The following is a 23,407-nucleotide window of genomic DNA, read 5'->3' as shown; positions in this document are numbered from 1 at the left end:
ACCTAGTCCTGCTTAGCTTTCATTAGTTGAGAAGTCCCATTTCATTTCTCAGTAAGATCCAAAATTCAGGAATGAGATCCTCTTGAGGATAACATTCAGTCCAGGAGTAAAGACATCCAGGTTCTAAGTGATGGTAGATGACGATAAGTTCTAGAGAACTTATTCATGGCATCTCTGGAGCTTCAGGCACAGCCAGCCTAACCAACTCATACACTGAAGGAAGCATACAGGTGCCCATCCCCTGGCCTCCACAGAGTAGCTAAGCCTGCTATTCCTTGTTCTTAACAAAACTTGAATATTGTCACATCACACTCAGGGCTGGGTGCTTTACAGCCTGGTGGATCTTGTCCTAAAGTCCCACATGTGACTTTTTTGCTATGGCAGGCTCCCCAAATGTTGGTGATCCCCAAAGCTCTAAGTGACAGGTTTTCTGGGCTCCACCAACCTACACATCTGGTCCAACTCCTCCATAGCCTCTTCTAGCATAACCACTCCCCTGTCAGTTCCCTGCCACAATGTAAGATTAGAAATGGATGAATAAATTATTCTATATCCACACTACACTTATTAAAGAATGGCTGAGGTCTATACATATTAAACTAGAAAAATTTCCCATGATTTACTATTCAGTGAGAAAAACACACTGACGATAAATGCATGCAGTATGATTATATTTTTGTACAACAGATGATGAAATCCCCAACACACAGGTAAACAGTTGGGTGGTGGATTGGGTGAAAAGAAAAAGTAGAAAGTAAGGAAAAGAACAACAAAGACAGTTGCTAACTAGCAAAAATAAGTACGTGTCTCACTCAGGATCCCATGGGAAATAGAGCACATATGCAAACTGTGTAAGTTGAGGAGTTTAATAAAATAAATATCTACAAAGTTGTTGGAAGTGGTTAGGGAAACCAACAGGGGATCCTCCAGTCCCTCAGGGATTGTAGCAGTGGGGTGCCATTACCATCACCCGGGGCTGAAGGGGCATATGAGGGTGCTTATCAGAACCTGGAGTGGACAGCTGTAAGGAGAGAGCCTCCGGATAGGTGCTGTGGACCTTGGTCCGAGGAGGCAGTCGATGTATTGTTACTGGCAGGGAGGGAGATGATTTCTCTCTCCACCCCCCCTCCACTCTCCTGTCGTTGCATTCCATTGGCCAACCCAATTGGAGGCCAGAGGGTTCAAGCCCCACTGATGCAGCTGGCAAAGGTCAGCTGCCTGGGATTCAGAGCAAAGGTAGAGGGGGCTGGAGAAAAGTCTTAATGGGGCAAATGGATGATATTCAACACATAATGCCATAATGTTAAATAAAAAGGTAGAATATAAACTATAATTTTTATGTAAAAATTAAATATTTACATAGATAAGAATTAAAAGGTTATTAAATGACAGTATCATTTTTTGTGATGATATCTTGGATTTTAGTTAATTAAATACAGTATCTTCAATTATAAGATTCTTTTTTTTTATTATCTGCAGTAAAACAGATCTGAGTTAAACTTCTGACTCTACCAAACTCTTGCTATTTCTCTAATTTCATCTCTAAAATGGGAATGAAAAAAGTATCTATCGCATAGGATTGCTATGAGTATTAAATGAGCTAATAGATTTGGAGGTCTCAGAATAACATTTAGCACATAGTAAATGTTCTGTTTGCTGTTATTATGGTGATGATGGTAGTCATGAGCCTCCTAATGGATCTCCATGCTCCCTCTCTAATATATCCACCATCCAGCCAGAGCAAGCTCCCTTTAAAGGGTACACCTAATCATGTAACTTTCTTCCTTAGAATTTGTCCATGGTCTCCATGTATGGCAGGACAATATTCAAAACTTATACTTGCAGTTATCTCCAGCCTCATCCTTCTCTACTCTTCCCTCTGTGCTTTCATTCCAGCCACACTGTTTCCTCCTGGTTCTGCATAAGCACCATGCTGTCCTGTGTCCCAGAGTCTCTTTTGGGAATGCCTTTTCCATACCGTGCCACTTGCCTACCTTGCTAACTTTTAGTATCCTACATAATAAAAGACTAATATGCAAATGAGCGAATGGTGGAATGACCAGTCACTATGATGCGTGCTGAACACTAGGGGGCAGACCCTCAATGCAGGACCTGCCCCCTGGTGGTCAGTGTGCTCCCACAGGGGGAGCGCCACTCAGCCAGAAGCCGGGCTCATGGCTGGCGAGCACAGCGGCAGTGGTGGGAGCCACTCCTGCCTTCGTGGCAATGCTAAGGATGTCCAACTGATGGCTTAGGCCTACTAAACCATCAGTTGGACTTCCCCCAAGGCTCCTGGACTGCGAGAGGGTGCAGGCCAGGCTGAGGAACCCTGCTTCCCAAGTGCACGAATTTCGTGCTCCGGGTCTCTAGTTCATCAATGAAACTTCAAGTATCACCTCCACTGAGAAGACTTCCTGTCCCTCCCCAATCCCAGTATGACTTATAAGCAGCTTCCTCCTCATCCCATTACATCCCATGCAGGCTGTATCATGCCATATTCCAAATCATGAGTGTATTGATTGGCTCCCCTATCAATAGTGGACCCCTGACCTTTTCCTCTGGACCCCAGCACAGAAGATAGAACCTCCTGAGAGTCTATACTTAATCATGATTTGTCTGAGAATAACATTTATAAATGAATTAGTTAAGAAAGTTACGAGCCAGAATTCAACCCTAGTTCTGTTTAATTCCAAAGGCCACCACTGTCTCCCAATCATCTGGAAGTTCTAAAGCTGCCTGACACTCCAGAATAGCTACATGCCTGAGGGAACTCCCTAGGGGCACCAGACCAGTCTAGGCCAGAATGAGCTGGTCAGCAGAGATCAGGAGGAATAAATGCCTCTTTTCTGGGAGTATCAAACACATGACATTTGCTTTATCAAGGGATTTTCCCAAGAAAATCAATTTCTGGAGCATGTTAAAATATAAATAAACCACCACCCACCCACCCACTCCTTAAAGACAATTGGTCCAAAGAGATCCTAGAGAATTTAGACAATTCCACAATGTTGAGAGCACCATCTGATCACATGAACTTTGTTTTTCCTAACCAAGCATTTTTCTACTAAATTTTCATTTTAAATCTGGCTCCACTGTGAAATGTGCATCCACATACTGTATTGTTTGACCCACGGCAAACCTGTGTGTACAGCCACAGATACACTGGGGATTCATGACATATTCACCATTTGAGATTTGCTCTTGTGGCTCATGATGATGTTACCAGAATCCCTTGATAACAGTGTTTATATCTATTTATAACTATAACCTATTATCCTATCTTCCATGTAATTGGATGTGACTAAGGTTAAAAAAATTCACTGCATAATAAAAGTCATCCTCTTATAGAACAGATGTTCACTCAGCATGGAAAGTGAATTATCCTTTAACACAAATACCCAGAAATACATAAGCACTCTTTCCAAAAGCACTGATGTTAATATTTTACATAGAAAAATGACTTTAAGATAAAGAATATTATTAAGAATGAAAGGGGGGAAAGAAAGGGAGATACCATAGCTGGTTTTTAAAATAGGTATTAATTTTACCTCTTTCAAGGGTGATATTGGTATTAATTCAGGCACCGGATTTATTCTCCAGTTCAGCGCAGAGAAAAACGACTTATAATCGATTTGTCCTTCACTGTCTTCAAACCTGAAAATATAATTATAGTATATAATTTGATTCAAACTGCAGAATTCAGGACCGAAATGTCAGTTTAAATGCTACTATGAAAACATAATATCAGGGATGCTTCAATATCTGATATTTTTCTTATTTATTATTGGTTTGTTATCTGTTTCTAACCCTTCAGAATATAAACTCTTTACAAGCAGAAATCTCACACATCTAATTCACCAAAGTATCTCCAGTACCTAGATTAGTACTGGTACTTAGTAGGTGTTCAATAAATATTTGTTGCAGTTGGCACAGGAACAAATTAGTTTATTCAGTAACTAAGACCATCACTATATTTTGTTAAGAATATTTGAAGGTCTCCTTAGTTTAAAATGGTTGATACTATATGTCAGTAAAATAAAATGCCCTTATATTTCTTAAATAGCATGCTTTTTAAATCTTTAAGGCAAACCTAGATTTATTTTGTCTAGTATATGTTTTATGAAAAATAAAAGGTGTCTTTATCATTTATTATGTAGCCATTAAAAGGGATTATTTCAATCTATATATTCTATCAAGAAAATATGTTCATGATATATTGTTGGGTGGAAATGAGGTTATAAAATAGCATGTAGACTTATGATCTCACTTTAACTTTATCCTATATTATAAAAGGCCAGAGGCCATAAGCGTCATGACCAGAATGAACACTTGACCTATTGCCATGAGGTGGCATTGACCACCTCTCGGTCTCTCCCCCTGGGGACGTGAGCAGGGGCGGGGCAGGACTGGGGACTGGTGACTGTGAGTGGGCTGAACAGCTGACATCTTGGTCCCTCCCCACTGCCTGCAGGCTCCGATGGATCAGCAATGATGAACTGGTGAATCGGGGTGGGTGGCTGGCTGTCAGGATCACCAGCTCATCCCCAGCTGCTCAGGGGCTCAGGCCTGCGGGAAAGCAGGCACCCGGGACTTCACCTCCACACTGGGGCTAGTAGGTCACGGGCGTACCCCGCAGCTTCTGTCAGTGCCTCAAGCCCCAGCAGCAGTGGCAGTGGCAGCAGTGGCGCTCACGTGAGTGGCCCCGGCCGGGCAGCATGTTCCATCAGCAGCCGGCCTGGTGCACATGCATGGAGGTGAAGTCGCCAGCACATACTTTCCCACAGGACTGAGCCCCTGAGCAGCCGGGGATGAGCTGGTAATCCCAACAGCCTTACAGCCTGGTGGCAGAGGCAGCATTCAGCCTGGGGACTGGAGATGGGCAGGAGATGGCCCTGATCACAGGAGGCTAGGCCTAGGGACCCTACCCGCACAATTTCATGCACTGGGCCTCTAGTATTTATATAAAACGACATAGAAAAAGGTCTAATAACAATACATTGAAGTATTAAGAATAGCTATCTCTGATAAGAAAGTTTATAAATTTTGGGTTTTTTTCTTTAGCATTTCCTGTATAATCTGAATGGTTTTAATTTTATAATCAGAAATAATGAAGCCAATATTCATTTTAAAATATTATCCTGCACCATAAAACTATAGGTCAAAAATAGACTCATCAATCTATTTGTCCTCCTTTTCCCCATCTCTCACCCTCCTATTAAGCAGGAAAAGATAGGATTCTTCTTTCAATACTTGACAGTCCCAGAAAGGACTCCCAGATTCCAGTTTCTGGCAATTAAGCAATAAAAATGAGGGCTAGGAGATGACTCATGCAGTGAAACCTATCAATCAACAAGGTCCACCCCCAAAAGCTTCCAGCATTAAGGACAGAAGACAAAAGAACAACAGAAAAAAGAGAATCAGAGAAACAAAGACAATTCAGGTAGCAGAGGGAAAGATGTGAGATAAAAAGATATATTGCATCCATGAAAAAAGAACAGAAAGCTAAAACAAAAAGGAATGCAGACTAAAAATGCTCTCTTGAAATAAAAATATGATAGCAGTCAACAAATGCAGTAGAAGGGGTGGAATATAAAGTTGGGGAGTACATCATAGTGACAAAGAGGAAATTAGGGAGAGAAAAATATCTAAATTCAAGAGGCCAAAAATCTTAATAATTAGAGTTCTCACAAAAAAAAATGAAAATGGAGGAGAGAAAATTATTAAAAATTAATGGACTTTTTTATAAGCTGTGGTACATTTATACAATGGAACACTGTGCAGCAGTAAAAAAAAGAAGAAGAAGAAGAAGGATCTCTTACCCTTTGGGACAGCATGAAGGGACCTGGAGATGACTATGCTAAATGAAATAAGCCAGTCAGAGAAAGACAAGTATCACATGATCTCACTCATATGTGGAATCTAATGGACAAAATAAACTGATGAATGAATCTCAGAGGGAAGGCAGGGCTGGAGGCTGGGTGGAGAGAAATTAACCAAAGAACTTATATACATATATGCATAGCCCATGGAAACAGACAATAGTGTGCTGAAGGCCTGGGGTTGGGCAGGGGCAGAGAGGAGGGAGGTAAAGGGAGGGAAATTGGGGGACATCTGTAATACTATCAACAATAATCTTACCTAAATAAAATAGTAATATGGAAATTGACCATACCTTTGCTATACCCACAAGCCACGCCCACCAGCCACGCCCACCAGGAAAGCATCCGCTGGAGGCTTTTCCGGCCTTGGGCACGAGCTAGGAGCCTGCGATGGATCGCAGGGAACTGGGGGTCAGCTCCTGCAAGGGGGTCTGCTCCTGTGGTGGATTGCACGGAGCTGGGGTCCCCTGCCCAATGGGCGGTGTCTGCGATCAGAGGGAGCTGGAGGTCCCCTGCCAAGGCCTAAAGCTTTGGCCAGAGGCTTTAGGCCTGGGCAGGGCACAGCCGGTGATTGGTGTGAACTATAGAGGAAACACCTTTTCTGACTGCACATTGGCTAAGCTTCCTGTATGCCACTGGTAATATTCTTAGTAACTTGGGTAATTAGAATCCAAAAAGGTGATCTAGGGTTTTTCCACCACACTTCTGGAGAAAAAAACGAAGGTCCGCTGCTGGAGGGCTAAGAAATGTCATATCCTGCCCTAGCCGGTTTGGCTCAGTGGATAATGCCTCAGCCTGCAGACAGCAGGGTCTGGGTTTGATTCTGACCAAGGGCATGTACCTAGGTTGCAGGCTCCTCCCTGGCCGGGGCCCAGATCAGGGCTCATGCAGGAGGCAACCAATCAAAGTGTTCCTCTCACTTTGATGTTTCTCTTGTCTTTCCCTTTCTCTTCCACATTCTCTAAAAGTCAATGGAAACATATCCTTAGGCAAGGATAAAAAAAAAAAGAAATAAAGAAATGTCATATCCTATGAAAGACACATCTTGAAAATGCCTAAAGAAAGTTGTCATTTTTTCTTGGTGAAGGGACTGGAGTCGTGTTGATGAAAACACCTTGGTGGCTATGGTGACTGGCAGTGGCTGCAGCAGCGAGGTGATGGGGCTGGTGCCTTCCCCTGACCAGCCCGGTTGCCTCCCACAAAGGGAGGCCAGACTGCAGCTTAGGCCCGCTTCCCATGGGGATCGGGCCTAAGCCATCAGTAGGACATCCCCTGAGGGCTCCCAGTATGTGAGAGGGGGCAGGTTGGGCTGAGGGACCCCCCACGCCCAGTGCACAAATTTTGTGCACCGGGCCCCTACTCTATATATAAAACCCTAATATGCAAATAGACCTAATGGCGGAACAACCGGTCACTATGGCATGCGCTGACCACCAGGGGGTGTGCATGGACCATGGTGGGCATTGGCAACAGATGACAGAGCGCGGAACATGGCGGATGTCAGCTGCGGCGGGATGGTGGGGCAGGTCAGCAGGGATGCCAGACCAAGGCGGGGCGCCAGTTGCTGTCATCGGGGAGAGCCTCTGTTGGTTACTGAAAATGCTTTGCTCCAGTGTGCTGCGGTCCTGCCTGGCACTCACACCCAATGCCAGTGACAACTTCCGGCGACAGAGCTGCCACTCGCATCCACTGCTGGCACCATCAGCAGGTGCCACCAGTGGGTGCCATCAGCTCGGTGCCATCAGCGGGTGGCTGCTGACCCTGATTGCCCCACAGGGCTTCTCCACCTCCCCCTGCTCCTGAGGGGTGATTGGGGCCGGCAGATGCCTCTTGTATCCACTGCCGGCGCAGGGGCTGGTTCCAGTCCCAATCATTCGGCACCATCAGTGGGTACAAGCGGTGACTGATGGCCCCAATCACCCATGAGGGCTTCTCTACCTCCCCCTGCTCCTGAGGATGATTGGGGTAGCAGCCACCACTTGTACCTGCTGACAGCGCTGGCCCCACTCGCTCCTGCTGCTGACACGGGACCCTTCCTCGCCATGGCCGGCCGGATGGTCAGTGCACTCCCATGGCCGACCTCCTGCAGCAGGCAAACCTTCCGCGGTAATACCTCCTGGCCAGCCAGCCAACCTCCCACAGTCCCTCTCCCCAATTGGCCCCGATCGGGACTGGGCAAGATGGCCACAATTGGCCATGATCACTGGCCAGGCCAAGGGACCCCACCTGTGCACAAATTTGTGCACCAGGCCTCTAGTTAAATAGAGAAAATGCTACTACCCTCTGGCCTCAACATCTCCCTCTATAGAATGGGAATCACCAAGGTACATACTCCATGAAGATAGCACAATAAGATACTTAAATTATCATCTGGACTTAGACTTGAGTCTAAACCTGGACTCTGCCTGTTCCCACTGAGTGATGCCTCAGTTTCTCCTTCTGGAAAGAGAGTTCATTTTCTGACATCCATGGAGACTGTTTTGAGACTCAGCTGCTTCCTATATTAACCTCCATTTGATAAGCACTTGCTGTGTCACAGGCTCTGGCTGTGTCTGCTCCATATGCAAAGATTCAAAGAAGAGAACATGGGTCGAGTTCCCTGCCTGGTGCCCAACACATGTCCAAGCCTGTGAGCTGTGGTGAGTCCTGTCATCACAGCAGTTGCTATTTAAAGCATCTAGCACTGGTCTTACACAAAGCAGGTGCTCAATAAATGCCCTCTTTGAAATTAAATAAAACTGGGCTCTAATTCTGGCCCTAGGGCCTTGGACACATCACTTTCTCCTCCTGAGCCTTGGTTTGCCCATCTGAAAAATGGGCTCACATGGGCAATGGGCAGGCACAGCACCCAGCATAGCCTAAGACTGAGTGGCCAGGATGGTATATGCTGGGTGGAGTGGTCTTACCTCGGTGGGGTGTCAATGTCCTTGCTCCCTGGCAAGTCAGCTGGTCAACTGCCCTTCAGATTGTGACACCCCTCCCCCACCATTACCTCACCCCCAGAGTGGCCAGTGGAACCTTGAGGGGTCTGTGAGGTCACCCCATTCCGCTCCACAAATACTCTTATAGGGCAGCAGCCACTGGCTGGTTTCTGTCCCTGGGAAGCTTCTGAGACCCTGAGACTCAGGAGCCGTGGTCAGGAAGACACTCCTGAGAGTTCCCACGGAGCATTGGGAACCAAGGACATTCCAGGTACTGAGCCTGGGAGGCTAGAACCAGGGGGGGAAGTCTTGTGGGTGTGCGGAGTGTCATTCAGCAGTTCCAGAGGCCCAGTGTCACTAGGCCACCATGGTCTTTGGCTGGCTATTGCTTCTGGTGATGGCTCTGCCCCAAGTCATGACAGGCGCCAAGGAGTGCATCTTCTGTGATCTGACTGACTCCTTGGACTGCAATGGTATCCCCATGACCTGTGGCGAAGACGAGGAGTGCTTCATGGGCGAAGGGACAGCCCCCGGCCTCAGCTCCATCATCAACAAAGGCTGCATAGAAACCACCTCATGTGGCAATGAGGAGGCTGTCACCTACCAAGGCGTCACCTACAGCCTCATCTCCACCTGCTGTGATGGCGAACTGTGTAACAGGGCCCACATCCCCGCAGGCATCCTGAAGGCGGGGGCCACCACCGGCCTGGCACTGGGCATGCAGCTGCTGCTTCAATGACTGTGATCAGCATGGAGGGCAGGGCATGGGACTGGTCTTGGGGCTCCCCTGCTCCTTGTGTCCCCTGTCTCCTCCCCCTCCCCTTTCCCCCATTGAATGGCCAGAGGCCTTAGACAAAAAATAAAAAATAAAAAATAAAAGATATACAATGCTTTTTTTTTCCATGGGAATGATAGTGTAACAAACTTTAGAAATAAGTAATACTGTCAACAATAAAAAAGAAACGTCTACTTTAAAAAAATAAAGCTACTAGTAATAATCTAAAAAAAATTAATGTATAATTTCTTAGAACCAAAGTACAGAGTCTCAAGACACAGTGAATCTATATACAGCCAGACAAAGACACACACACATACATACACCATAAAGCCCCATCCAGAGAGTAAGGAATAAGGAGAAGATCCTAAGAGCATCCAGAAAAAACAATAATGGGAACAAATATTATGTCAAATTCTCAAGGATCATAACAGGAAGTTAGTAGTAGTATCTAAAAATGAAAAATACAGAAATAGCAGTATGCGCATGCTATTTAAATGTCTGCAGAGACAGCTACAAGGACTGAAAGTGGTTGCTTCTTGTGAATGGGGTGGGGAGGGATGCAGCTGGAAACTGCTATTGTTGGAATAAGTTTTTAGAATAATTTTATTATTTTTTACTAAGAATATGTATCAGTTTGATATAAATAAAAATTTTAAAAATGTAAAAAGTAGATGAGAGACCCTGAAACATGCTTTTCAAGATAGAAACTCATATAGGTCAGACCTGGAAAGGAAGGAGCACCACAAGTTGGGAGCATGAGAAGCAATAATTCTGGGTCTTCTTTCCTGTTTCCAAATTCTACACATAGCTTCCTCCTGTGGACCACTGAGATAGTGAGATTTTTTTCATGTCCTTATTTGTTATTATAATATACTAGAGGCCCTGTGCACAGATTTGTGCACTGGTGGGTTCCCTGGGTGTGGTCTGCAGGGATCGGGCTGAAACTGGCTGTCCAATACTGCCTGCCACTTCTGCCTGCAGCTCCTGCCCGCTGCTCCTGCTCATCCAGGCCCCACTATGCCTGCTGCTGTAGGCTCTCTGCTGCTCCACTGTGGTCTACAGGCTGTGGCGGCCAGCTGTGGTGAGCCCTGCAGTCTGGCACCCATTGGTCAGCTGAGCAGTGTTCCCATTGTGGGAGTGCACAGACCACCAGGGGGCAGCTCCTGCATTGAGCATCTTCCCCCTGGTGGTCAGTGCATGTCATAGCAGCCAGTCAAACAGTTGCTTAGGCTTTTATATATATACTAGAGGCCCGGTGCACAAAATTCATGCACTTGGGGGGGGGGGCGGTCCCTCAGCCCAACCTGTGCCCTCTCGCAGTCTGGGAGCCCTCAGGGGATATCCGACTGATGGCTTAGGCCTGCTCCCTGCCACCGCCACTGCACTTGCCAGACGTGAGCCTGGCTTCTGGCTGAGCAGCACTCCCCCTGTGGGAGTGCACTGACCACCAGGGAGCAGTTCCTGGGTTGAGTGTCTGCCCCCCTGGTGGTCAGTGCACGTCATAGCAACTGGTTGTTCTGCCGTTTGATCTATTTGCATATTAGCCTTTTATTATATAGGATAGATTCTGTCTAATATATGTTATTGTTAGATGACACTGTGTGAGAGAGAAGACTAGGATACAAAGGGAAGCTCCAGTTATAAAAATAGTCCAGGTTGGAGGAGAAGGAGACAAGGTGAAGCAGTTCAGAGATGGAGAAAGGCTTGACTATTAGGAGAGTGAGAACAAGTAGGTCAGTACCTACATTCAACCCTGAGTATTATCTCTCTAGTCACCCATCATGGAATCCTCCCTGCCTTGTGACTACAGGCCATCATTTGCCAAATCCTACCCATCCTTTCAAATTATGACTTGTATACCAGCTCATGCTATACTTCTGACCACAAATATTAAGATCCTGTTTACTCTACCTGAGTCCCCTACTTTGCTCTTTTTCCAATATTTGGCTCTTGCTAAGACTCATCCATGGTCAAAGGATAATGACTTGCCACTCTAGAGGAAATTCTTTGGAAAAAGCAATTTCAAAGAACTTTGTATGACAACATTGTTGAAATCAGTGCACAGAGTTCAAGGGTAACTGCCCTAAAGGGCAACACTAATTCTTGTTTTTAAGTGGTCTTACGCTTGTTAAAAGTCAGCCTCCATACTTTAGATTCCCAGTTCACAGCACTCAAGTGTTTTCCTAAAATCTCCATAAATTCTTCTTTCCCTTTGATACTTGAGCAAGCCACCACTTCCTTCCCTGAACAAACTAAGGGACATGTTTGTGGAAGAAAAGGGAGAGGAGGCAATTTATCTGGATCTTCTCTGTAAAATAATGACCCCGAGCATGATTCCCAATGCCTCACTACGTGGGAGTTCTTAAAAATGACTCTAATGTGTCATTTGATGGCTGTTCTTGCTCCCCTTCCCAAAAATGATGAATGGCTTGAAAACTGTAGAACCCATCCATCTACTTGTCACGGGGAATAATGCTGATCTGCTTTATTTCCGCCATCTGTGGAGGAAAAAGGTGCAGCAGTAGCTGTATTTTGCTGAAGACTAAGATGGGTTCCACTCGGCTGCACAGACTATCATATAACTTACAGGATCGGGCTAGCTGCATGACCAGGAAAAGAAGGAGGGCAATGAAGACACACTTTATACCCATTTAATTGTGTTGGGTTTCAGTTCATTATCCAGAAAACCCAGAGGTGCTCACTGAAGCACCTGGGGAAATTCTTAAAAACCTGAAACTTGAAGAAAAAAATTGGAGCTCTGGGCCACTGTGCCAACAAACATGTAGAGTTGGAAAATTGGCATTGCCCAAGTTGTCAATGAGTAACTCAGGTTGTCTCAAATAGCCAGGCCTCTAAGTTTCAATTGTGATCCCAGCAAAGATCACCTCAGTGAGGCAGGTCACAGCTGCCAAGTACAGACTGTACATACGATCAATGTTCTGTTGATCCATGTGGTTTTGAGTATTTAAAAATTTCTTAAAGTACAAATCACCTTATATTTGAAAATATAGAAAGCATTAGAGGGAGGGAGGGATGAGGGAGGGAGGGAGGGAGGGAGGGAGGGAGGGAGGGAGGGAGCCTTCTCTGTGAAAACTTCCCAGTGTACCGAACACTGCAACAATAGCTGCTACATGGCTCAACCCTTGCCCCTCAGCTTTAATGCCAGGTATTGTTGGTGAAATAACTTGAGCCTAAACCATGCCTCTGGAAGGGGGCAAAGGGTGAGGTTGGGTAGAGTATAATGAGATAATTTTAAAGCCCTGTTAACTTTTTCCATTTTAACTGATATTTCTGGATGAGGCAGCAGCTCTCTTGGGAGACCAATTCTAAGGCATTCCATGGAGCACAAAGGCAGTTGTAAAAGACTAGCTTGGGGCAGAGTTGCTGGGGAAAGAGCTGCACTTGAATTTCCAACTATTCCAAGTCTCGATTCAGAAGTCCACAATTAGGGAAGGAGGCTACCTCTTTACTCCCTAGTCCCACAAGGAACACAGAATTGAATGACCTCAGAATACTCTATACTTGTTATGGTTTGAGAACCAGACTTTCTTGATAGCACTGAGGAAATATTAATACACAAATGAAGGCTCAGAGGGGTTGACTCAATTTACAAGGTTCACATGGAAAGGAGGCAGTACAGTTGTACTTCATATTCAGGTCTGGTAGAAATGAAGCTGTTTTTACCCCCTTCTAGCATAGGACAAGTCCCTGAGGCTGCTAAGATGAATGAGACATAGTCCCTATCCCTAGGAGCTCAGATAGGAACAAATATTTGGGTATCTTGTCATTCCATTAGACTCCATTAGAGATTCATCTTGACCTGAAGTATATGCTCTTTCATTGAGAGAGTTTCCTTATACCTCAATATTTCCATTTATGAAATGAGGAATCATACCTGCCATCAACTAAAATTCTCCTCTTAATATGCTCAGGGATTTACAAAATATTCTAGGGCCCTTGGCACTATGTCAATACAGAGTGCTACTCCTGTTATTAATGGGTAATAGGTACCACAACATAGATATTTAAGTCTGATGCTCTGTGCATTAGTAAAATGACTTCATTTGGTAAGTAAGGTGACCTCATATCACCTACCACAGCACAAACTGATGGGGGCTGGGATATCCGGATGTGGAAATATTTTAAAGTCCTGATTCCAGCTTGAGTTTTGCTAATAAGGAAAATACCCACTAAATAACAAGAAAAATAGAAATAGAATAGAGGAAAACCTTAGTACCAAAACACAGGGACAGGAGAAACACATGGGTAACGATCACTGAGTGAAAGAAACATCCAAACCATTAGCCATATTGTTTTTGGTCTGCTGGTATGAATTCAGGGCTATACAGCTGTTCAACAGTTGCCCAGTTCTATCTCAAGGCAGGTAAAACTGCCCCTGGACAGAGTGTGCATTGAAACAAATAAACAAACTCCACGGCTGCCTCCCACGGGAGACTGTAGACGTCAGAGGGGCTCTGGTAGCGTGCCACAGGAGGGCTATGCAAAAAGAGAGTCTGGTCAAGGCTCTGGAAAGCCTTGTGGAGTCTATGGGGAACAATAAGAATGCAGAATATAAATGTAGGCTGAAGGCTGATGGGCCCATTAGGAATTAGGGCAGTCTTTGAAAGGAATCTGTGGAGATGATGCAAAACACCAAGCATGTGACCCAAATCGTGGCAGGGCATATTGGAGGGAGAGGGGAATGAGAATGAGACATTTTCTAATCTGATTAGTCTGAAGTTTCTCCTGAGTGTCAAGAAGGGTCACTGCACAATTAGAGTCAAAGTTAGACTGAACATGGTTAGCTTAGTGACTCAGAGGGATGACCTCCTTGAAGCTAAGCTGGGCTCAGAGGCAGATGTGTTCTGAGACTAGGAGGACCTCAAAGTGAGTTGTGGAATAGTCTCTGCCTTTAATGTCAAATTTTAAAGCAAAGACAAAACAGTTTGCTGAGAAAATGAGAGGATGATGACTTGGTGGCCCCAGTATTGGATAAGACACATGTAGGTCCTCCAGAGGCCAGACTCCCACATTCTGGACTTCCCAGGATAACGCATCCTTGAGGCCATCAAGAGATAATCTAATAAACATCCATAGTTGCCTGACTACAAAACAGCTTAAAATGTGAAAGGCATTCAGATCCAATTGTTAAAAACAAAACTTCGTCTATGTAAAAGTACATAGGTTTCTTCCAGTTCATTTCTAAGTCAGAGTGTGTGGTCTATGGATTCCAACTTAAACTACTCTCCTAGTTCCCAATCAATACTTAGACCCAGGGGCAGTATTTTATCTATGTTATCTCAATTCATACTCAGAAACACTGGGAAATGGGTATTGTTATCTCATTCTAGAGGTAAGGAATATGAGGTTCATGCAACAATACACTGTTTGCTTATATGTGGTAAATCAAACAGGTTAGAAGTAGGTCTGCATTTGAATAGATCAAACATCAGTCACAAATTTTCAAGGGGAGGGCCAAAAATAGAAAGGGGAGGGCCAAAAATAGAAACATAAATAGTGTTGTGAGAATCCTTAAGAGGAGATAATCACTGTCAGCCAAGCAATCTGGGATGGCTTCATGGATGTGGTGCTACTTGAAAAGAGTTTTAAAGGAAAAGCAAGATTTCAGCAAGTGAAAAAAAAAGGAAAGTTATTCTATACTGAAAAAATATAGTAAGAAAAAAGGCAAACAAAAGTGGGAAGGCAGAAGGTATCCATGTGAAATGCTAACTGGCCCATTTGGCTTGACCAGTGGGAATGGGAAGGGGAGCTTTGGGAATCTGTTAACTGTGAAGAAGCCTGACTCCTAGGTCTGCTTACTTCATCTCAGGTCTTTTACACCAGGATGACCTAGTTATCCTTCACCCTGCTGCTAGCAAGTATAAGCAAATAGAGCAGATGTACAAAACCCCATATCAATCAAATGCACAGCACACCCACATCCAAGTAGAATGGCCCTTTTATTTTTTTTTAATCCTCACCCAAAAATAAGTTTTTTAATTGATTTTGGAGAGAGTAAAGAGACGGGGAGAGGGGACATTGATATGAGAAAGAAACATAGATCTGCTGCCTCTCATATGCATCCTGACCAGGGATCAAACTGCATTGTGGGCATGTGCCTTGACAGGTAATCAAACGTGCCACCTTTTCTGTGTATGAGATGATGCCCCAACACCAGTCAGGGCTGGCCGTCTTCTTGATCCCCCTCCTGACACCTTGGATCCTAGTTCTCCCACATGGGATTAAGTTTTATATGTTCTTGCCATTCTCCTTTTGTCTCAGATGATGACTCCCAACTCAGGACCCTGCCTGAGAACAATGCTCCAAATGGCAACCCTAAGCTCCATGATGGAGAAAAAGAGTTCAAAGCTAAGGAGTTTGGTCTTTCTTTGAGATGGTACAGAAGGTTTGTGAGTAGATGAATTGCATTATGATATTTTTTTCTCTAAGGTACTTAGCTGCTGTATGTAAAGATAGATTTTAAAATTAAGCGATTAGTGGAAGAAAGAACAATGTGGAAACCCTGAAAAAGTCAAGAATAAATGTGGGTCCAAACAAGAGTGAAAATAGTGGGAATGGAGATGAGAGAGTGAGAAGCAGCAGGAAGGAGACAGAACTGTCAATATATTCTAACCTAATGGCTATTTAGACAATAATTCAAAATGGTTAGAAAGGTCCAGTAGTTAAGTCACAGATCTTATTCTAGACTATGCAACTCTGCGCAAAATCATCTCTCTAAACCTTAATACATCTTCATGTACTATAGGACGATAATAGTTCTGATTTCACCAAATTGTTTTCACAAAGGAAATGAGATAATATATTCAAAGCAATGATAGAAATATCTAGTATGCAACCAAAATGTCATTGTTATCAAGGTAAGTATATCAGAGGAGGTGCTGGAGTAAAGCCATAGGAAGCATAAAAGATGACCAGAGTCTATGTGGTTTTAAGGTGGTGCCAGGAAGTCAAAAGTTAGGTTCAACAGGATAAATGATTTGTTTTATAAAGCAGTTCACCATGCTTTCCTTTTGCGACATTAGAATCTCTATGCTTTACATCTGGTGCTCTAGCAAGATAGAGCCCTGTGCTAATAACACTATGTCCTCTTATGGCATGTCTTTAGCCATCAAGAACTACTGCTTTGAAAAATATGCCCTGAATTTTACATCTAATACCCTCCCTCATAACCAATTAAGTTGTACATTTTCATTTTTCTCCACATCCTATGTATATGCAAGTGTGTCTTAATGGTAAGAAGATAAAATAATCCTATATAATAAAAGCCCAGTGACTGAACAGCATAACAACCAGAACAACCAGTCGACCAGTCGCTATGACGTGCACTGACCACCAGGGGGCAGACACTCAATACAGGAGCTGCCCCCTCATGGTCAGTGCGCTCCCACAGTGGGAACAGTCGCTCAGAGGGCGGGTCCACAGCCACTTGGCTGACCGGGATGAGCAGCTGCTCCTGCTGTGGGCCTATCCCTGCAGGCCACGTCCCCCACCAGTACCTGAATCCTGTGCACCGGGCCTCTAGTAATTCATAATAGGCTCTCTAACATTTAAATCACAATTAACTTTTTCTTTTGTAGTAGTTAAAATGGAGGTGTGTCATCAATAATATAATCAAAAGAGTCAAGGGTAAATCAAAGGTAATGAAAGGTAAATGGAAAACCAGGAATAGTCCCTTAAAGAAAAACATGAAGGATAATTCCCATGAAGGATGCAGATCTCACTTACTTGGACACTAAGGACTGCAGAAGTTCATCAGTCAAAGGCAACCTGGCGGCCTTGCACAGCTTTCTGATGCGGTTGCTGGGCAATTTATTTTTACTATATTGAAAACAAAATATGATTACTATATGTAAAACAAAATAAATGAGCTTATATATACTTTGGGTCTTTCAAGTAACAATTGCATGCTATAGGAAAAAATACATTGTATTCTAAAATTGTACACATGGAAATAAGTATGAAAATTGATATTGGAATTCACAGTAAGGAAAAACAGTCATATTGTATTTCATCAAATTTTTTCATTTCAAAACTCATCAGATTCTGTCCTTACAAAGGTCTTTCCATCAAGATTCAGATTCTTGGTTGGTGATAGTAGCTTATTAAAGCTGTAGTCATGAGTGTTGCTCTAAGTAATCCACCTGCATTCTTGACCACCATTCAAAAATGGTTCTGATATTTGAAAACATCTCTTAATTTGACAGGCATCTAGAGCCTCCAACACAAGTGGAGGGTATTTTCCTACTCTTCTCCTTGGACCCAAACCTTACAACCTGGAAGCCCCAGCAGGGGCCTTAACATTCACCTCAATTTTGTCACATGTTTTCTCCAGAGCAGCCTAACAGTAATCTTCCCCAGCCTGCTGGGGGCACAGAAATCCTTGTCCAATGTTCTCACTCAGTCAATGTTCTTCCAGGCAACAGGCAAAATTAGGACCAACAGGAAATAAAGTGGGCTTCTTTCTTTACAATGAGGTTATAAAATTATGACAAAATTTATGTCTAGAATAAAGCTTGATAGATCTAAAAAAAAAAATATCAAAGATGTCTAACCAATCAGCTCCACTATTCTGAAGAGATGTTCCTTTAGTGAAGGAAGGCCACACTTTTCACCCTGGGGAAGGAGTAGCACCAAGGTAGAAGGCAGGGCCAGAGTAATGCAAAGCTCAGGCCACACATCCTCTGAGAGGTTCAAGGAAACATAAAGATGAAAGGAAAAATACAATTTTTATAAAAAATCAGCAAGGATATATTATGGATTCGGAAAAAATCATGTTCATTATTAAGATGAACTTTAGGATCTTCAAAGATTTGGGTGTGCAGCTGGCTACTTGGGCGCACACTTCAGGGTTGGGGATTGAGAAAGGGGTCATTAGGAAGAGTGATTGCAGTGATGTGCAGTAAACAAAATTAGAACCTAGAGTTAAAACTTAGATTTTCTAACTCCAGATAAATACCCACACACTCTCTCTATCAGGTCTGTGGGTAAGATGAATACCAAAACATATTTAGGTGGGGCTCCAGTTGTTAATAACAATGACTTAATAAGCTTAATACAAACATGATAAATGTACTAGAAATAGATTATGCTTAACTTCATTATTTTCAAGAAAAAATAATTTTGAAGAAATTCTTTAAAAAGTTTACTTGCAAGCTCCTTATTCTGTATATTACAAAAGTCTCATTTATAAAGCCCAGTTATCACTAAAATAACGTAAGAAGAAATCTCAGGATTAAACCTAACATCTTAATTTGCTATATTTCAGTTGAAAGCTTCTAGAAACTAATTAAAACAAAATGCAAAGGAGCATCCTATTCTTTTGAAGTGCATCAACAAACAAAGCTCACCATCACTATAAAATATTTTCACCCAGATACTCTCCAAAAATGATTTCAGGTGGCTTTGCTGAACAGTAGAATATTATGAGATGTCAATTTTCTTTTTTCCCATTTTGATAAAATATACATTTCTTCAGTAGTCAGGTTCACAGAAACTTAAATTACTTATTAGAATCAATAAAAGCTTACTTTTTTCGATCTTCATATTCACAGTAAGAAATGAGTTTATCAAAATCCTCATAAAAAATTTTCCTGAACTGTTCATGAGCCATTGCAAGTAGAGTAGTCCCATTTGGACATGGTTTCTCAGGCACTCCATAGTGACGTACAATGGTTATAAATTGTTGCTCTGAGAGTCCATCAACAGTTATATCCATCAGTATGTTTCTATAAAGAAAATGGAAAAACACTCATGAAGTTATAAGTAAGAATATTTTCCTTCACTTTCTATTAAAAATACCCAAATCTCATTTTACAAACTTTTACCAACTGCATAGAGGATAGGTGATTGTTTTTTTAATTTAATTACTCTACTTATGAATGGCAAGAAGGTACCAGTGCTAGAATAGAAAACCATTAGCACTAAGAGCTAATAAAATGGTATATTTCCCAGAGTCAAACTTCTACCTGATAATAGCCTACAACCAGGAAGTAAAATTTTAAAGTCCTTGAATGGTCAAAAAACCTATCACTAAATGCATGATTTCATGAAATGCCTGTTAATCTTACTTTACACAAAATAGTAACAGACTTGGAATTTTGGTTTCCCAGGGTATAAAATATATAAATCAGTAAATGAAAAAGAAGTTTTGGATATGGGGAAAGCTTAAGCACATTTCTGTAGTAAAAAGTAAAAACTGACACACCCTGCCAGTGAGGGAATAAAAGAAAGAAAAAAGTGAAAAAAACCCAGCCAGCATGGCTCAGTGGTTGAGTGTCAACCTATGAACCAGGAAGTCATGGTTCAATTCCTGGTCAGGGCACATGCCCTGGTTGTGGCTCAATACCAGTGGGGGGTGTGCAGGAGGCAGCTGATGGATGATTCTCTCTCATGATTAATGTTTCTGTCTCTCCCTCTCCCCTCCTCTCTAAAATCAATAAAAATATAATTTAAAAAAAATGAAAAGAGCTGTGTAAGGGTACAGTTGTCTGAGTCTTTAGAAGGCAAATGGCATTGAGATTATTGGGCAAAGCTTAAAAAATGACAACATAATAATGATGCAGATTCAAAGCCTGACAAATAGGCTGAATTGTTTTTTCTCTATATGAAACCTATAAACCATGCAGAATGCATTAGAAAGTATTACATCAAAATCATTAAAATGCAAACTGTTATGGTGGTTCAATGAATAAACTTTCATCATCTAGAAAATTTACTTGCTGGAAATAATTCAGTTCCCTAGAATACCGAATAAATGAAGGAATACAAGATTTTATATGCTCTTCTGCTGTAGACTGGTCTTTCAGAACAATGGCTTTCAGTTCTTTTATGTATTTCTTCTCATTATCACTGTCATTTGAGAATCCTGGGTTCTCCTGGTCAAGAATTTCCTTAGAGTGTAGGAAAGCCCAGTTATGATGTTCACCTATCTCAAGGAACTGCATTTCGCCTACATCCACTTCTCAGGGTTTCTGGGGGTTTCATTTTGTCAAATAAAATATAAGGCCAAATTCAATCAAGAAGACTTCACAACTGCAGCAAGTTAGTTTAGGTCCATCAATCAGCAATATTGGCTGGGGGCTCACTGTGTGTGAAATACTGTAAAGTTACTTTGGCATCTGAAATTTTCAGAGTCTATAATCAAATAGGGCTTCCCAAGCATACAGATGAGCTCTCACAACCACAAACTGGGAGGGACAATTGAAGAACTGAGTAATAGTAAGAAATCTTGCCATTCATTCATTCATTCATTCAGGTGCTGTGCTGCCACGGTCATCTCATCTACTATTATCTTCATTTTACAGATGAGAACACTGAGGCACAGAAATGTTAATTTTTATGCCCAATGTCGCAAAAGCCAGAATGTGAACCCTTGCCACCTGGCTCCAAAGCCCATGCTCTTGCATACTATGTCCCCTTCTGTTGGAACACAGAAGACAAAATGACCAGATGGAATAGGACTTAGTCAGGGAAAGCTTCTTAAGGCAGTGGGTTTTGAGATAATGTTTCCAAACATGTATTCCTTTTACCATTCATTACCTCTGCTTTGAGGGCTATAACTGACCAGCATAAATAAAAGAAACTTTCAGAAACCCTGAGTCACCAACCATCTCTGACTGACTGGTAAGTGACCACAAAGTAACCACTCCCAGGAAATCCCCTGGCTCATTCAGAACATTGGTCATGGAATAATCAGTCATGACATGTACATAAAATAAACACTATGCAACCATGAACAGTGTGTTGTTTATTGGTATTTACTGGTATGAAAGATGTCCATACTATGTTGTTAAATGTAGTATGATCCCAATGAAACTGAAGATAGTGGTACATACACTGAGTGGCCAATTATGATCTCTGAATGCATAATAATCTGGCCACTCAGTGTATATATACAGTATATATATACAGTATATATATATACTATATATATATATATATATATATATATATACTATATATATATATATACTGTGTGTGTGTGTGTGTGTGTATTTTAGAGGCCCAGTGCATGAATTCGTGCATGGGTGGGGTCCGGCCAGCCTGGCCAAGGGGAGGGGACATGGGTGATTGGCCGGCCTGCCTGCTGGTCGAACTCCTGATTGAGGGGACAATTTGCATATTAGCCTTTTATTATATAGGATATACACTGAGTGGCCAGATTATTATGCGTTCAGAGATCATCATCATCTGGCCACTCAGTGTATAAATTCATAGAAGAAAAGACTGGAAGGATACATGCTATGAAATCTACAGCATTATTGCTGATTGATTGTTGGTAGGTAGGTGGATAGATAGATAGATGATAGATAGATGATAGATATAGATAGATAGATATAGATAGATAGATAGATAGATAGATAGATAGATATGGATATCAATAGATATAGTACGCTTTTTCTGAATTTTTATAATAATCAAATATTACTTTCATAATCAGAGAAAAAACACTTGAAAGCTTTTTCCTTTTGAGGGTAGGAAATGGTGTGAAGGAGTGGCACACACCCAAGGATCAGGGAAAAGATGTATGCGGCAATAATGAGAAACTTTCCACACACCTTTAACTAAACTGATTCTAGCACTACGAGGCTGTAAAAGTTTATTTTTCTTTTCATTGGATAAACTGAAATTATCCTGGCCTTACTGCAGTTAAAATTTATATCTTCTGGGTTTCTGTATGCTTGGGTTTTAAATGGCTCAGTATTCCATGACTTTCCATGGTTTTATGTGAGAATTTCAAACAAGCTCTCCCAGACTTAAAAGTGTTCTTAGTCACGTGGCAGGTCCCTGCACCAGCGATCCCAATCAGAAAGTACAAGTCTTGTTTTGCAGGACTCAAGAGGCCGCCACCACGTCCCCTGAGCTTGCCACTACCCATTCTTTAGGACTCACCCCACCCTATCAATCTTTAATGGGCTTCACCACAAAATAGGAATGTTATCAAAAGGTGCACACTCCATTTGTGTTGTGGTGGTAAAATACACATAATATAAAATTTACCATTAGTGACATTTAGCACTCTCACAATGTGGCACAATCACCACCTCTATCTACTTCCAGAACATTTCATCACCCCAAAGAAGAAGTCTCTCCATTTGCCTCCTCACCACTAGCTCTCTGCCCATCTGGCAACCACTAAATGGAATCATACAGTATGGTCTGTTCTGTTTGACTTTTCTCACTTAGAATAGTATTTTGATGTTCATCCATGTTGTAGCATGTGTCAGTACTTCATTCCTTTTATGGCTGAATAATATTCCATTGTATGAACGTACCACATTTCGCTTATTCATTCATGTAATGATGAACATATGGGTTATTTCCACATTTTGGCTATTATGAATAGTGCTGTCTGAACACTCATGTACAAATTTTTGTTTAAATATCTGTTTTCAATATATACGCAGGAGTCAAATTGCTGGATAACATAGTAATTCTATGTTTAACCTATTAAAGACCCGTCAACTTGTTTTCTGCATACTCCATTTTTACTTAGCAGCAACTACAAAAATAAAACCAACTTCCATCACATATAGCCATTCCTCACCTAAACCTTCAAGCGTGAACCTGAAATAAGGTCTGAAATAAGATCTTGGTACTTCCTGCCCAATCATTTAAGAGAAATAAAAATGCATTTTAAAAAGTATCTGTAGCCCTAGCTGGTTTGGCTCAGTGGATGGAGCATCAGCCAGGGGACTGAAGGGTCCTGGGTTCAATTCTGGTCAAGTGCACATGCCTGGGTTGTTGGGCTCGATCCCTATTCTGGGGCATGCAGGAGGTGGCTGATCAATTATTCTTTCTCATCATTG

General features: G+C 42.4%; 2 protein-coding genes across 2 annotated transcripts in view; one reads left to right on the top strand and one right to left on the bottom strand.

Annotated features, from left to right (window-relative positions):
• Positions 1 to 23,407, bottom strand: part of EFHC2 (EF-hand domain containing 2) — a 150,792-nt gene that overhangs the window by 8,333 nt on the left and 119,052 nt on the right. Inside the window, exons 12-14 of the mRNA XM_008153057.3 lie at positions 19,127 to 19,324; positions 17,325 to 17,417; positions 3,549 to 3,654 (exon numbers count right to left, since the gene is read on the bottom strand). Of these exons, the coding sequence (XP_008151279.1) occupies positions 3,549 to 3,654; positions 17,325 to 17,417; positions 19,127 to 19,324 (397 nt within the window). The remainder of the gene's footprint in view (positions 1 to 3,548; positions 3,655 to 17,324; positions 17,418 to 19,126; positions 19,325 to 23,407) is intronic.
• Positions 8,932 to 9,677, top strand: LOC103296442 (sperm acrosome membrane-associated protein 4-like). The gene has a single exon (XM_028127710.2). It carries the CDS (start codon positions 9,168 to 9,170, stop codon positions 9,537 to 9,539), a length of 372 nt encoding a protein of 123 aa, XP_027983511.2. The 5' UTR covers positions 8,932 to 9,167; the 3' UTR covers positions 9,540 to 9,677.

This window comes from Eptesicus fuscus, chromosome 1 (genome assembly GCF_027574615.1).
Source record: "Eptesicus fuscus isolate TK198812 chromosome 1, DD_ASM_mEF_20220401, whole genome shotgun sequence".
NCBI classification, from domain to species: domain Eukaryota; kingdom Metazoa; phylum Chordata; class Mammalia; order Chiroptera; family Vespertilionidae; genus Eptesicus; species Eptesicus fuscus.
Note: the sequence above shows the minus strand (reverse complement) of the source record. Positions and strands in the feature narration are given on the sequence as shown.